This window comes from Cnephaeus nilssonii (genome assembly GCF_951640355.1).
Source record: "Cnephaeus nilssonii genome assembly, chromosome: 18".
In the NCBI taxonomy this organism is placed as follows: domain Eukaryota; kingdom Metazoa; phylum Chordata; class Mammalia; order Chiroptera; family Vespertilionidae; genus Cnephaeus; species Cnephaeus nilssonii.
The window spans coordinates 37,570,898-37,586,201 of NC_137089.1; the positions used below are offsets into that span (position 1 = coordinate 37,570,898).

General features: G+C 40.4%; 1 protein-coding gene across 2 annotated transcripts in view; it reads left to right on the forward strand.

Annotated features, from left to right (window-relative positions):
* The window catches only part of PREX2 (phosphatidylinositol-3,4,5-trisphosphate dependent Rac exchange factor 2), a 220,664-nt gene that overhangs the window by 189,542 nt on the left and 15,818 nt on the right, over positions 1-15,304 (forward strand). For both annotated transcript variants that reach the window (XM_079796248.1, XM_079796249.1), the window contains 2 exons: positions 4,088-4,154; positions 4,619-4,809. In XM_079796248.1, the coding sequence (XP_079652374.1) occupies positions 4,088-4,154; positions 4,619-4,809 (258 nt within the window). The remainder of the gene's footprint in view (positions 1-4,087; positions 4,155-4,618; positions 4,810-15,304) is intronic.

Below are 15,304 nucleotides of genomic sequence, written 5' to 3' on the forward strand. Positions count from 1 at the left end.
ACAGTTTATCATATTCTGAAAAATAATGAAATTCTGTGAATACCTGCAAACCATAGGGATGGTAAACTGGCTGCACACCTGTGTATGTTTTTTTTTTTTTTTTGTGTGTGTGTGTGTGTGTGTGTGTGTGTGTGTGTGTTTCTGATGGGGAGTACCTAAAATTAGCTGCAGCCTCAAGTTCAAGTTTTTATTATAAGAAGTAATTGACTAAAATATTTGTTGTCTATGTAAATTTCATAAGCATAACAAGGTGGCTATATTTCATGGTCATTTTCTCTAAATGTCATCAGCTCACAGTTGTATTTTATAATAATTTCTTGCTTTCTATCATCATGGGCTAACAAATATTAACTACTTGCCCAAGTCTGGATCAATAATATATCTAACTCTGAATTTATAGTTGGCCTTTCTTTTCTAAGAGTATTTTCCAGGATGTGCTTATATCACTGATTTTTTTTCTATTTTAGTTCTGCTATATAGCAGCTTAGGAAAGATATGATTGTTTCTGAATAAGGTTTCACTTGATGTGAGCACTTATTTATTTTAAATCTATAAAAGTTATTTTTCTACTGATTCTCTTCATCAAATATGTTTGTTAGAAGATGTTGCTCCATTGAAAAGTTGAAGATTTCTGCCAAGTCAGTTTTCATGAATGTAGCAGAATTAGATCAACATGATCCTCCTGTTAACTTTTCTTTTTAAGGAACATTTCTTTCAGAAAGTAGGTAGAGTGCCCATTGTGGCCAGCTGTGGTGGCAGGCTTCAGTAGTGAAGTTTTCCTTGGTGTACTAATGATCCCTGGAGTGCTTTTACAGAATATTTTTCTCCCCAAACTATTCAGGGTAGGGAAGAGCTGCAGTTCCCACAACCAGTGCACATGAGCAAGCCATTTAAATGATACTCTTTAACTTTCACCAAACAGAGTTTCCTTTCTTTTGAGAACTGAACCTCTGTTTGTGCAGTGATTGCAAAATTATGTAGATGCCAAATATCTACCTTAATTTTCATTTTCTACATGGATCATAAAATGTTTGAGATGGCCTTAGGGGAAAATTGGACACTTTGGCTTAGATGCCTCCTACTGTGTGCACTTGAAAAATAGTTATTGTATAAGCCCTCTTTGCTGACCACAGTACTGACCACTTAATATTCATCGATTAATCTTCAACATTATGCTATCGATACGCAGGGCAATTTTAATATCCTCTGTAAAAATGAGGTGCTTGAGACCCTGGGGGGCTAAATAATTCATTGACTCGTGTGCTCTTTTTCTACCAAGCACACATTGAGGAGGCGTGAAGACATCTGATCAGGTGTCTCTGTGGCTTCCAGCTTTGAAGCATCACCTACCTCTGTTCTAAATGTATAGCAATGCTGGATAAAATGTGAAGGCAGAAAATGTCAAAGTCACAGCTGAGGTCACAGTTTATCATCTCAGTGACCGGTGAATGGAAAGGAAATGGGGGCAATTCTGTGCTGAGGCCTCTGGCTTGTTGACCTCTGATGGTGGACAGAGGGTTCTGTACAACTTCTTAAGGAAAATGAGGAATTAAAGTCATTCCACACTAGGTAGAGATCAAGAGCCACCCTCACAGTTTAAAAGCAGGGTGTGGAGAAGGACTCCTCCACTTCTGAGCAAAGGATGAGCAATCTGTTGTCTACGGCTGCCAGAGACTATAGCTTTTATGGACTTGAGATGAAGGAAGAAGCCTACATGGCCATTAAACTAGGAACTAACCTGGCTCATGATGTGACTGGTATAATCCAGATGTCCGCATAATGTGATACTCCCATCTCCAATATGAAGACGGGGGTTCTGGGCACCAAATGAGCACAGAATCATTTGTAAGAGAAAGATGATGAGAGATAGGGGCTGGAGCTAAGTCAAAATAACAAATAAAACTAAATTAAAAATCCTCCCACGTCAAAGGAACTTGCAAAACAAAATCCCAAAGAACATGAAGAAGGAAAGAGCCAACAAAATTGCCACTGAAAACAAATTTGACTCAGAAGAAATTAAAATGTTGAAATAGCCTGGCAAAGAATATTTTAGATGCTCAAAGTATAAACAAAGGATTAAAAAGGTAGACAATCTTGAAGAAAAAGAAAGCCAGTTACCCAATTATTTATTTATTTATTTATTATTTATTTATTTATTTATTTATTTATTTATTTATTTATTTATTATTTTCTGTATCTTTTTCATTGGATTCATTAGGGGAACATTGGCTAGTAAAATTATATAGATTTCAGATACACAAATCTAAATACATCATCTGCATCTGGTATTGTGTGTTTACTACCCCAAATCAAGTTGCCTTCTATCACCGTTTTCCCCCCATACCCTGTTCTACATCCCTCCACCCCCTTTTCTCTCTGGTTATCACCATACTGTTGTCTGTCTGTGAGCTGTTTTGTGTTTGTAATCCCTCCACCTTTTTTAACCTAATTACTTATTTACATTTATTAAGTCAACACTATGTTCCACACACTGTTTTAGGTGTAGAGAAGCAGCAATGAACAAAAGTAAATCAAACCCACCTCCACACGGAGAGTTTACATTCTCGTGCATTTAGTGATAGAAATGAAATAAGATTAGGCAGAAATCTTGCAAATGAAAAGATAATCATGGAAATAAAATTCTCAGAAGTGCTAAACTCTATACTTGACCTTTTTTTTTCACTTGGAAGATATTACTTAGTAAATCATCTAAAATGCAGTAATTGCAAAATAAAATCTTAAAAAAAAGTGTGCACTGTCTGAGTATCTGTGTGTGTGGAGAGAGAGAGAACGTGAGATTATGTAAAAAGATAGTAGCTGAGATTATTTTAGAATTGAAGATAAGACTCTTAAAGTTGAAAGTGCACTTTAAGACGCTGTCTGGATAAATAAAAATAAATCAATGCCTAAATAGTTTGTTGTAAAACTTTAGAATATCGAGGATAAAAAGAAAGTCTTAACCTATGAGAGAAAAAATAGACGAGTCCCAAAACAAAAACAACTAGTTTGAGAGCAGACACCGAAGCAGTACGGAGGGGGAAAATGTACTGTCAGTCTAATTCTAGAACTCTATGTCGGAGCATACCACTGACAGATGCTGACCAAAATATTTATTCAATAATCACCTTCTTGGGGAAGTAAGCCTAGAAAGAAAATGTGGATTTAAAGGGGAAAAAAGTAAAGAGACACAGCTATTCCTTGGTGCCTCCATTTAGGCCGAGCATATGGGTGACCTTAAAGTGTGGAAGTAATAAGCGCCAGCTTCCGGGTGGTGCTGCCCTTTGTGAGGGAGAGTTTGGGGCCAGATGGGAATGGAGAAGGGTGAGCAACAAAGGGCTTATCTGCATCTGTCAAGTTTCCTTTCTTTTAAAGGAGAAACAAAGTGCAAAATACTAACACAGTTAAAGCATGGTGGTGCGTGCATGGGTTTTCACAGCGTTCACCTAAGTGTGTACCTGTATAGCTGAAATAAAAAGGTACTCAGATCTGCAGGAGAACATGACTTTTTAGGCACAGCAATCAGGTTTATAAAACAGCCTGCCCTCTGGTAATGGGGCCAGTTAAAACCCAAGTCTTCATCAGGGCTTACAGGGCCCTGCAGAGCCTGCTCATTCCAGCCACTTCCAAAGCTTCATTCATTCTGACCGAGCTCCAGCCGCATTGCATTTCTCTGTACCTCACACAATTCAAGCTGGTTTCCTCTTCTCATAACAGCAATCCTCTTAGAGAGTTCTTATCTCCTTCGGATACTAGGGAAAGTCTAGAACTCTTTAAAATAGCTCAAATTCCTTTGACCTTGCTCTCCATCCTGTGCTCTTAGTAGATATTGACTCAGCCAGTTAAATGAAACTATTGTCATGGCACTTGATGGACGTTCCACTTTGCAGGGGTTCTGTCCCCGTAACCCTTTGTCCTGAGCTGACCACTTCCCTGGGTTACTTCCAAAGTGCTATGTGCCCAGGACCAACAGGCAGCTGTGGGATTCAGGATGAGGGAATAATTTGTCCGTAGACTTGTGTACCAAGCACACTCGTGCATTTTAATTTCTCTCACAATGAATGATACTTTATTCTTTGGATTCTTACAGGGCATTTTACTTGGACAAGTCAAATTCACCACCCAACTCCACATCCAAGGCTGCCTATGTTGATAAGGTACAAATAAGAGGATAGCATTTATTTATGCTTTATCATTTACATAGCTCCCTTACTCAATTTTTCTGCTTTTGTATTTGCAGTCTCCAATTTTGTTACCTCCATAATAAAATATTTTAGACTATTCATTAGGAGTTATAATAGCTATGAATTATATTCCATCTATAAGTATTTCTTAAAAAAGAAAGACTCATGGGCAGACAACGGTATGGTGATTGCCAGAGGGAAGAGGGGCTAGGGGGAGGTAGAAGAGGGTATGGGAGGATAAATGGTGATGGAAGGAGACTTGACTTGGGGTAGTGAACACACAGTACAATATACAGATGATGTACATTGTATACCTGAAACCTTTTTAATTTTTTAAACCAATATCACCCCAATAAATTCAATGAAAAATAAAATCAATAAAAGGATTTATTTCCACTAAACATGTTGAACTTTATGTTCATCCCTTTGTCCTGTAGCTCCTGAGGCCTCTCAATGCCCTGGATGAACTTTACCGACTGGTCGCCTCGTTTATCAGGTCCAAGCGCACGGCGGCCTGTGCGAACACAGCGTGCAGCGCCTCGGGCGTGGGGCTGCTGTCCGTATCGTCGGAGCTGTGCAGCCGGCTGGGGGCCTGCCACGTCATCATGTGCAACAGCGGCGTGCACCGGTACGTGAGCGTGCACCGTGCCCAATTTCACTTCGTAGTTCTGGTTTACGTTTTGGCGACATGTAATTGTAACTGGCAGCATTCAAGGGACAAATGTATTTGGGAGAAGATTTCGGAAATTAGATAATTTTTACACAGTATTTCCTGGTTTTAGTTCCTATATTTTCTGTGACTATTCACCCAAATGAAGACAGTCCCACATTCCTGTCATTGTAGCCCAGAATGTTTTCACCCTTTTATTTATATTATAATATTTGTACTTTAGGTACAAAGTTACCATTCATTGACCTTATCCCACTGTAGGAACTTGCTTGGTAGGACACTTTTCATTGCATTTGGTGGACACTCCACTCTTCAGTGGTTTAGATCCCTACTACACAATTATTGTGAGCTGGATGCAGCCTTGGGGTTACTACCATCTTCCCACTTCTGGCAAAATAATAGTGTAAGAGCCCATATAGTATGTTGTTCCTGAACATATAAGGGGACACCCAGATGGGTCCTAGTCAGGTGGTTTGTCTTCGGCAACTGTGCTCTGCATGAATTCATATGGCTACCTCAGATGCAGAAGGGGAGTGGACAGCCACAACTTAAGTTCTTTTTTATAAGTATGTGTTCCTCTTCTGTCATCCTTCCATTTTCACAAGGAAGCAAAACCTTGTAGGTGGGAAAATAGGGAAGAATTTAGTTCTCATTGTCATCTGAGTGGGCAGAGAACCTTCTGTCATCTGTCATTGTCTCTTAGTTCTAGGCCAGTTAGATTTGAGGATGGTGGTTATTATTTATTTAAACGCACTTGGTATTTAACTCATGCAATGGACTGCAGTTGGTGCTATTGGCTGTGTAATAAAGTGGTGATGCTCATGTTAGAGACATAAAGTATGAACAAACAACAGAAAAAAATAACAAAATTAATAATAATAATAATACTATAACATATAGCAAAAACAATTAAAAAAACACGCACAAACACAAGTACATCTGTACTACTTGTGTACAGAAAATGTAAATGACCTAGGAAAGTTATCCATAAAACATAAGATCTTTGCGATGGTTAGAACTGGAAAGTTTCCATGGAGAAGCTGATGGTTGAACTGGGTTTTGTTACATCAGATTGATGAAGTAGAAAAGGGGAGAAAGATGATTCAAGGCAGCAGGTGCTCTTGTGTGAAATTCCGTTTGACTTGGTATGCCTGAATTCTAGTTTTCAGGTCCTACACAGCATGTTTTGGCTTATGCAATATGGCAAGACTTGATTTTTCTGAAAGGAACATTACATATTATGGTTGATAGAATACTAGTATACAGAATTTCCATCTTTATTTTCATTGCTGTGTACTTTGTGCTCTATTTTTTTTAAGTTTTTTTAAATATATTTTATTGATTTTTTACAGAGAGGAAGGGAGAGGGATAGAGTTAGAAACATCGATGAGAGAGAAACATCGACCAGCTGCCTACTGCACACCCCCTACCGGGGATGTGCCCGCAACCAATGTACATGCCCTTGACTGGAATCGAACCTGGGACCTTTCAGTCCACAGACCGACGCTCTATCCACTGAGCCAAACCGGTTTCGGCTACTTTGTGCTCTATTGCAAGCTTACTAAGAGATTAATTGAAAGTATTGTCTGCAACTGAATATATAAAATCATTTCATATTTTTTACTAGCAGAAAAATTATCTCTCCTTTATGATCAACTTGTGTTCATTCATTCTGGTCCTATTAATTCACTCATTATTCATTCACTCAATAAATATGTATTGAACACCAATTATGGGCCAGCACTGTTTTAGTGGCTGGGGATACAGCATTGAAAAAATAAAGACCCTACTCTCACATAGTGTTCATTGTGTTGGGGAAAACAGGAAATAAAGTAAACAGGTAAATATGTAATACTAGAAGCCCGGTGCACGAAATTCGTGCATGGCGGGGGGTTGTCCCTCAACCCAGCCTGTACCCTCTCCAATCTGGGACTCCTGGAGGGATGTCCGACTGCCTGTTTAGGCCCGATCCTGGTGGGATCGGGCCTAAACGGGCAGTCGGACATCCCTCTCACAATCCAGGACTGCTGGCTCCCAACTGCTTGCCTGCCTGCCTTCCTGATTGCCCCTAACCGCTCTGCCTGCCAGCCTGATCACCCCCTAACCACTCTGCTGCCAGCCTGGTTGATGCTTAACTGCTCCCCTGCCAGCCTGTTTGCCCCCAACTTCCCTCCTCTGCCAGCCTGGTCACCCCTAACTGCCCTCTCCTGCAGGGTTGATCACCTCCAACTGCTCTCCCTTGCAAGCCTGGTCCCTCTCAACTGCCCTCCCTTGCAGGCCGGGTGCCTCCCAACTGCCCTCCCCTGCTGGCCATCTTATAGTGGCCATCTTGTGTCCACATGGGGGCAGGATCTTTGACCACATGGGGGCAGCTATATTGTGTGTTACAGTGATGATCAATCTGTATATTACTCTTTTATTAGATAAGATAGAGGCCTGGTGCACGGGTGGGGGCCAGCTGGTTTGCCCTGAAGGGTGTCCCGGATCAGGGTGGGGTTCTCTTGGGGTGTGGGGCGGCCTGAGCGAGGGGCCTGTGGTGGTTTGCAGGCGGGCCACGCCCCCTGGCAACCTAAGCGGAGGCCCTGGTATCTGGGATTTATTTTCCTTCTACAATTGAAACTTTGTAGCCTGGAGCAGAGCCAAGCCTGCTGTTTCCTCCGGGGCGGCAGCCATTTCTGTGGCAGTTAATTCACCTTCTACAATTGAAACTTTGTTGCCTTAAGTGGGTGGGCCTGCAAAGGCTATGGAAAGCTTGGCTTGCTCTGTTACCTGGGAAACCTTGCTCTCTGGTTTGGGTTAATTTGCATACTCGCCCTGATTGGCTGGCGGGCGTGGCTTGGCTGGTGGGCGTGGCTTATGTAGTGGAGTGATGGTTAATTTGCATATTACCATTTTATTAGAGAAGATGATAGGTGAAATAAATGCAAAAAAAGATTACAAGTCAAAGGGGTAAAAGTTGACGGGCTGGGAAGAAGAGGTACTGCCTTCTGAAGAGGTGATTTCATTAGAAACCTGTATGAAATGGAGGGAGTTATGCAGAAATCTCCGGAAAGAGCATTTGGCCATGGTAGGGAACAGCCACACCCCTGTGGGAGCTCAAGTGGCAGTGTGCCTGGTGTGTCCCAGGAATGGCATGGTGGCCTCAGCCAAGTGTCATCATCTTGAGCGTTTGTGTTCTTCTGGTACAAGATCATCATTATCTGAGGACTGGAGACACTGTGACAACCGCCACATCAATTTACTGAAAGTTAATACAATTAATTTGTCATTTAATCTAAGAACCATGACCAAGTTGTCCAAATTATTCTCAGATATTCCATGAGCAATTGAGAATTTGACTGATGTTGTATAGGAGAAAAAGATTGATGGCCCACAACTATTTTACAATTGCTGTATTCATTGAAGGGTGTGTTAGAATCACAAGTAACGTTGGGATTTCAAAGTAGTTTGACCTTTTCCATTTCTACAATTCAAAATAAATATAGTTTTGGTTAGTTCATTTTGGAGACATTTACTGAAGTGTGGGCACAAATGCCCCATGACAGATGCTGAACTGAAGGTCAAAACTATTTGAAAATGGTATGGTTTTGTTTTTCCATGATGCAGAATAAAATGAGACTTTAATAATATCTTTAACCTTTTAGTGAAGGCTATGCTTAGACTTTTCATGATGGTAAATGTGCACTAATTTATGTTGGACACAGAAATTCCACATAAGACTGGTTCTAAAATAATTCTCTTACTAGTTATAATCCAGACAGCTGGAGGGGAACTCAGGTAGATCCACACCTGCACTGCCATTAGACATGGATCCAGCAGAGGGGAGAAGTTCACAGTGTGAGAATAAATATTCCACACACCTTTTATCATTTACTTTTAAACTCAAAATGAGAAATCGTCAACCCTATGCTATTCACATTAGAGAGTCAGTTTTCCTTTTCTGAAATATTTTTAAAGGATTGAATTATACTGCATATGTTTCCAATTAAAGAGAAGAATGTGGTTTCTCAGTATGAAAAGGCAGACTTAATTAGCATTAATGTCTAGGTGTCTCAATGCCTATTTGAATTAGATGGCAGAGCTGCATACAACAATGAATGTGAGATTAGTTGGACAAGAATTCAGGATGAATGATTAAAATCCACTCACAGCATTTAGCCTGGCTTTGTTTTTATTAAATTCTCTTTCCCAGGGTAATCCTTTGCATGACTTATAATTCCACTGATGAACTTTCCTGCCCACAGTCTCTTCATTGCTTTCAAATAGTGGAAGAACAGGACTGTCTCTTTTTAAGATCAGGTTTTGCCTTTTAATCAATATAAACATGTTATTAACAAGTAGTTTAATAATAGAAAATTCTCAGAATTTCACATCCTGACATGCCTTATTTTCATTTTATATCATCTCTTGCAACTTATATCAAACAACACACATTTGAACACAGTGTTATTGGTATATATAATTTAACAATCTGCTTTAGGCTCCTACCAACTATATGTATTTCCAAAATGTATACATCCACTTTCTCATTATCACTTTTATTTGTGTTACATAACATTCCAACTAGTTGTTATTCCACAGTTTACTCAACTACTGTATTATTTTGGTGATTTCTCTTTTTTATCCTTTGTACATCAGAGGCATCTTTCTTTATGTAGCTATTCATATTTCAATTTTATTTCCCATTAAGCTAAAAGAAAACAAAAATATCCTCCAGGTAGAATTACTAGAGTTTAAACCTGTGGTTTATATATTATTGTTCAGGTTCCAGAAGGATTGTCCTCATGCCTTGTGTAAAGAGGGTACATATCATGTTCCTCTTCTCAATGGGCACTGATATTTCAGCAGTGCTTTCATTTACACTCCTTGGTTTAACAAGTACAAACATTTGAAGATCTTTTGAATTTCCTTTTCTACCAAGATTTATGTTATATGTTGTCCAGATGCATGCCTTACAGCAACTTTACCTTATGCCAAAGTGAGTGTTTTTAAGTTTTTGCTCAAGTGGACATTTTTAAAGTATTGAATCGGCACTGTGGCTGTTAAAGTTCCCTTTGTCCTCCTGCCAGTTATTTGTTGCAGGCAATCCAGAAGCATGCCATGGGGATTTCTCCGTGTCCCTTTGATTTCATACTGCAGCAGCCTTCCGTTCAACGCGGCATTTCATTTTGTTTTGGTTCTTAATTCCCACACCGGCTTACTAGCCAACTGGTTTTCTTTAACTGATAAAAATCAGTACCCACAAATGTTATAAAACCAGAGGCATGAGTCCTAGTGTGTCCAAAACCAAACACGCCCTTTTCCTCCCGCCCCATCAGCTTCAGCTTCCTGCGCCGTGGGAGCCAGTGGGTGGACATTTCCCGAGGCTACCTGAAAAGATATGTCAGAGAAATTTCCAGTGAGGACAAGAAATCTGGAATTATTTTCCCCCTCTAAGGACTTACTCCAGAGGGTTTTGCCCACACTCTCTGGTTCTGTTAACAATGGGGTTTGGGTGGTGTCAGAGCCCTGGGCTGGCCCTGAGGGAAAAGGGTCATCTGAACACAAGCCGCATGTTTCTGACTCGCCTATGACGTCTTTGAATTAAAACTTTGGAGGCTCTGTACTCATAACTTACCATTTATCATCATGCTTTGTTGAGAGGGTGAATTTCTTCCAGGAACTAAGGCCCTGCATTTTTTACTGACATCCAGTCGGGCTTGTGAACAGCATTACCAGGATTCAGCAGCACCAGTCCGCATCACCACTAGCTCCCGTTTAAAACCACATATAAGTGTGAGAAACAGTCTGTGGCTACACCAGCTTCTTCTCATCATTAAAAAATGTAATGATGATGAACATCAAGCTGGCCATCATCTATGTATTCCAGTGTTAGACTGCTTTTTCTTTAGCACATTGTAGAAATTAACTTTAACGTGTATAAAGTTTTAGGAACTAAAGGGATTTTGATATAGAGATTAGGAATAGAGATATATGAAGTTTCTAACTTAAAAGGAGTCTATTTCTAAGATGCTTACTTATTTTGGTATTTGGAAATTGGGATATATTCTCACATTTGACAGTATTACAAATGGTGATTGAATGTTCAGTCATTCTTCTTCCCTTTCTGTTACTGAACTCAAGGGGTTGGCCACTTGGGATGTTCTATTCAAGGACTAGACATGGTTGTGGCGGGGTAGTATCTTTAATGGTGACAAGTAAAGAAGACAGGATTTCTACCCAAAACTCTGTCTCGGGGAAGGTAGGCTCCGCCATTGCTTATGTGGACTATTTGGTTAGTTACAAGTTGATTTCTTCTTTGCAGTGGGCTTACCAGGTTGAGTTGCTATCAAGCTCATCTGTTTATAGCTGCATTTGCAAAATACTGTGGTACGTTTTATCACTTACAAGAAGAGCACTTAGTAAGAACCGCCCAGACCTTGAGACCCTTGTCCTATCTAACACTTCCCTACCAGCTGAAGCTTATATAACCCGTCGTGTGACCATAGCATAGGACCTAACGTATGATTGTAAGCATTTGTTAGAAAAATGAAATCTAGGAGTTAAAATATAAAACAGTAAAGAGAACTATGTGTTACCAATTAGGTTAATGAAAAAGTTGATATTTCAAATTATGATAAACAGTGTAGTGACTCTCGATTCCTACAAACAATTTTTAAAAAAATATTTTTCAGATAAGTATCAATGAACAATTTTGAAAACCACTTTTGTTTGAACTTTAAAGGACTTTCTCTTAGCAGTGTTTTAATCTGTCATCATATGACATTGGAGGACGAATTGACAAAATAGGCCTCCGATTAAAAAATGCAGGATCTTATAAAAGTGGGGCACTCAGGGCAGCCTGGTGCGGGTCGTCAGTCCTAAGGGGCAGATGATGAAGCGGCATCTTTCTCCACTTGCAGTTGAAACAGCAGGTAAGGGCAGGAGATTCACTCTGGGGATTTCCCTATGTAGGTTAGATTCTATGGGACAGAAAAAACCCCTGCAGTAAGCAAATGTAGGTTTCAGATGTATCCCTTTACTTTCTGTGCAAAAAATGATTTGAGAGATTCAGTAACAAGATTAGTAGAAATGCTTGAATTTTAAATCTCCAGAAAGACGGCTAAATAGAACAGAAGAAACATTTTTGCTTACTCATGATCCCAAGATTCTGTATATTCCTAACAAGAGGTTCTAAAATTGTGCTCTGTAATCATGAATCTGAAACACATTGGTCTAAAACACTTCTTTTATATAAGGGTAGGAATAACAATGACAGAGCTGACATTTAAAATTGTCATTAAATATAACTGTAGTTTCAATTATTTTTAACAGTTATAATTAGATTATGACTAAATCAACTGTTCTCACTTGTTCGATATCTAATAAAATAGTTAATGAATCAAAACAAAAAAAATGAAAAAAAAATTGTGCTCTAATCTTTAGAAAGAAAAAATAAAATGCTATAATGGGGCTCTTGGAAAATAGAAAAATATATCCCACTCAGAGTAGAATATAAGTACATATAAATTTTAATTACTCCACCAAACTCAGAGAAACAGAGGGCAGGATGGTGGTTAACAGGGGCTAGGAGGGGGGAAATGGGGAGATATTCGTCAATGGTACAACATTTCAGTTATGCAATATGAATAAATTCTGGAGATCTAATGTACAACAATGTGACTATAGTTAATTATACTGTGCTATATACCTGACATTGCTTAAGTATTTTCAAAACACACACACACACACGAAGAATAGGAAAGTAGTACTGTGTGAGGTGATGGATATATTAATTAGCTTGACTATGATGACTATTTCACAATGTATACTGCAATTAGAAATAATTGGACTCTCCCCCGCCCCCCTAGCAAGAGGCTATGGAAAAACAGAAATGGGGCTGATAATAGTACAGGGAGAGAGGAGAAGGAGACCAGGTCAGAGCTGACTTCACAGAGATACATGTGAGCTGGGTTTAAAGCATGACTCAGAACTTCCTGGGAATGAACACACTCAGGTGTTAGGAGCAGGAAGGGCTACCCCAGGAGAAGGCACAGAAGTGAGACAAAGAAGAATCAGCTGCCCACGTGGGGTTGAGGAAAGATCGCCGGAACTCATCAGGGTATTGCTGTCCCGGGTTCTCCACCTCCCAGCGCTCTCTGGGCCCTGCCAGTGGGGGCCTCAGAATAGAACTCAGGAGGACCCATCAGAAACGTCTGACGATACGCAGATTAAGCTCTCTTTGGTGTCTGGGACAAACAGGTCAGAGAGACAAACAGTTATGGTCCGGTGTCAAAGAACGGGGGAGACGGAAGAAATCTCATACCGGACACCCCTTAAGTGCTGGAGTCATCAGAGAACCTGGAAGGAGTAAAGATACAAGTCAGATAGCAAAATGGAGAGTAAGGTCAAGGAAGTTCAGGTAGTTGCCATAGGTTTCCAATCTATTCAGGTAAATCCGCCCAAACAAAACAGAAATGAAATAAAATAGGTAGAGTTTGGGCTAAAAATCTAAAATGTGAAGAAGCAGATTCAAACCTGGTGACTAAACTACACACGCAGTATTTCATATTCATACACACGTTCAGCACAGCACATACATCCTCAAGTGCTCAATTCCCCAAAGGCCTGTGACTGCCTCCTTGCTAAACGCAGCCATGAAACCACTTCAGACGAAAACACATTTTAAGGTGCTTGCGTAGAAAGAATGAGGGGTGGGGAGAGTTTTTGCCTGGCAATTAATTTGTAAGCCTTGGTTTAAAGTTATACACTGAGGACTGCCAAGACATGTATTGAAACTTGCAATAGAAAGTCCCATTATCTTTCATGAAAATGTCATGTCCAGTTCCCTGTGCCAGTGCTGCAGATGTGCCCCTTACACTCGATGGCTTTTTGCCTTAAAATCGATGGAGTGAGCGGAGTATTCTGTATGGCTCTGCATGTGCCACCAGGATCTCACTCCAGCTGTCCTGCTCACTTCTGCCTTCTGCTCAGTTCTTCTCCACCCTGCCCCGCTCTGCCTGCCATCTCTGTGCTGTGTTGTTTTTCTTTTTTCTTATTGCTCATTAACCCCTCATCTTTCAGCTCGCAGACCAGGAAACCTAGGAACCCAATATAGTCATGGGAAGATGTCATCAGTACAGTCTGTTGGACAGGAGTCAAGTAATGTTGAAAGCCTCAAAAGACATCGGAGCTTATTTCTTTTCCTTTTAAATATGTTTTTATTGATTTCAGGGAGAGGGAGAGAAAGATGGAAACATTGATGAGAAAAACATGGATCAGCTGCCTCCTACACGCCTCCTATTGGGGATTGAGCCTGCAAGCCGAGCTTGTGCCCTGACAGGGAATCATAACGCAGCCTCCTGGTGCATAGGGTTGAAGCTCAACGACTCGCCACACCAGCGGGGCCAGAGCTTATTTCTATAGAATATACTGGAAACTTGCTTGAGTGATTGCTGGCTTATGGATACTAGCTGTTGTTAGACAGTCATTCACATTTTCCTAAAGAGAGAGTATATATATTTAATATTTTATTCTATCTGTGTATAAGTGTGTATATAAGTGAGTTCCTTATTATTGAAAACAAATAGTCTGTTTGCCCCTTTTCCACATAATAATACTTACGTGTTTTATTAAGAAAAGTGTCTTCTTTGTTACAGGGGATCGAGGACACAGGGGTTCGGGTTTTGAGATCCCTGAGGACCTGTGACAGTGTTCTCAGGCTTTTCATTTGTCACAAATGCATTGCTAAGGGCGAACAAGGTGGGAAAGACCAATAGGTCAGCAGTGGTCTTTCCATATTCATGTCACAGACACTCTGTCTGTGTAGAAGCATAGCAGCCAATCCAGGACTGATCAGTACTTAACATTCTGCATCAGCCCCAGGTGCACCATTCTCCCTCGGTGTGAGGTAACAGAAGGGAGCAGGGGATCTATAACCCTGCGACATTAAGCAATTAGCTTCTTCAGTCAGCTGTTTCATTCTAGATGTCAATAGACTTTTCACAGTGGTGCTCTGTGCTCGGTGGTTAAAAGTAATTAGAAGACAGAATAAATGAGATCATTGCAGGAATGAACACTCTCTGCACAGAACAGTGCGTTTTATATCGAAAAATGCAAATCTGCATAGAGAAGGTACACGGTCTCCCTTCAGTTTATTTTTACTACCTGATGGACTTAAAATCGTTATACTCATTTAACGTGCTTCACATCTAAGTTCCTTTTTAATCACGAACACATTCATTTTAGTATGATGAGGTCTACATTCATAGCGAAGTGATTTGGCCTGACCGAATTAAACTTTCCCAAAACAATGAATTTAAAGTATAAATGCTGCCCAACCGGTGTGGCTCAGTGGTTGAGCCAAGAGGTCACCAGTTCGATTCCCGGTCAGGGTACATGACCAGGTTGCAGGCTCGATCCCCAGTAGGGAACATGACGGGGGCAGCCAGTCTATGTTTCCGTCTCTCTATTC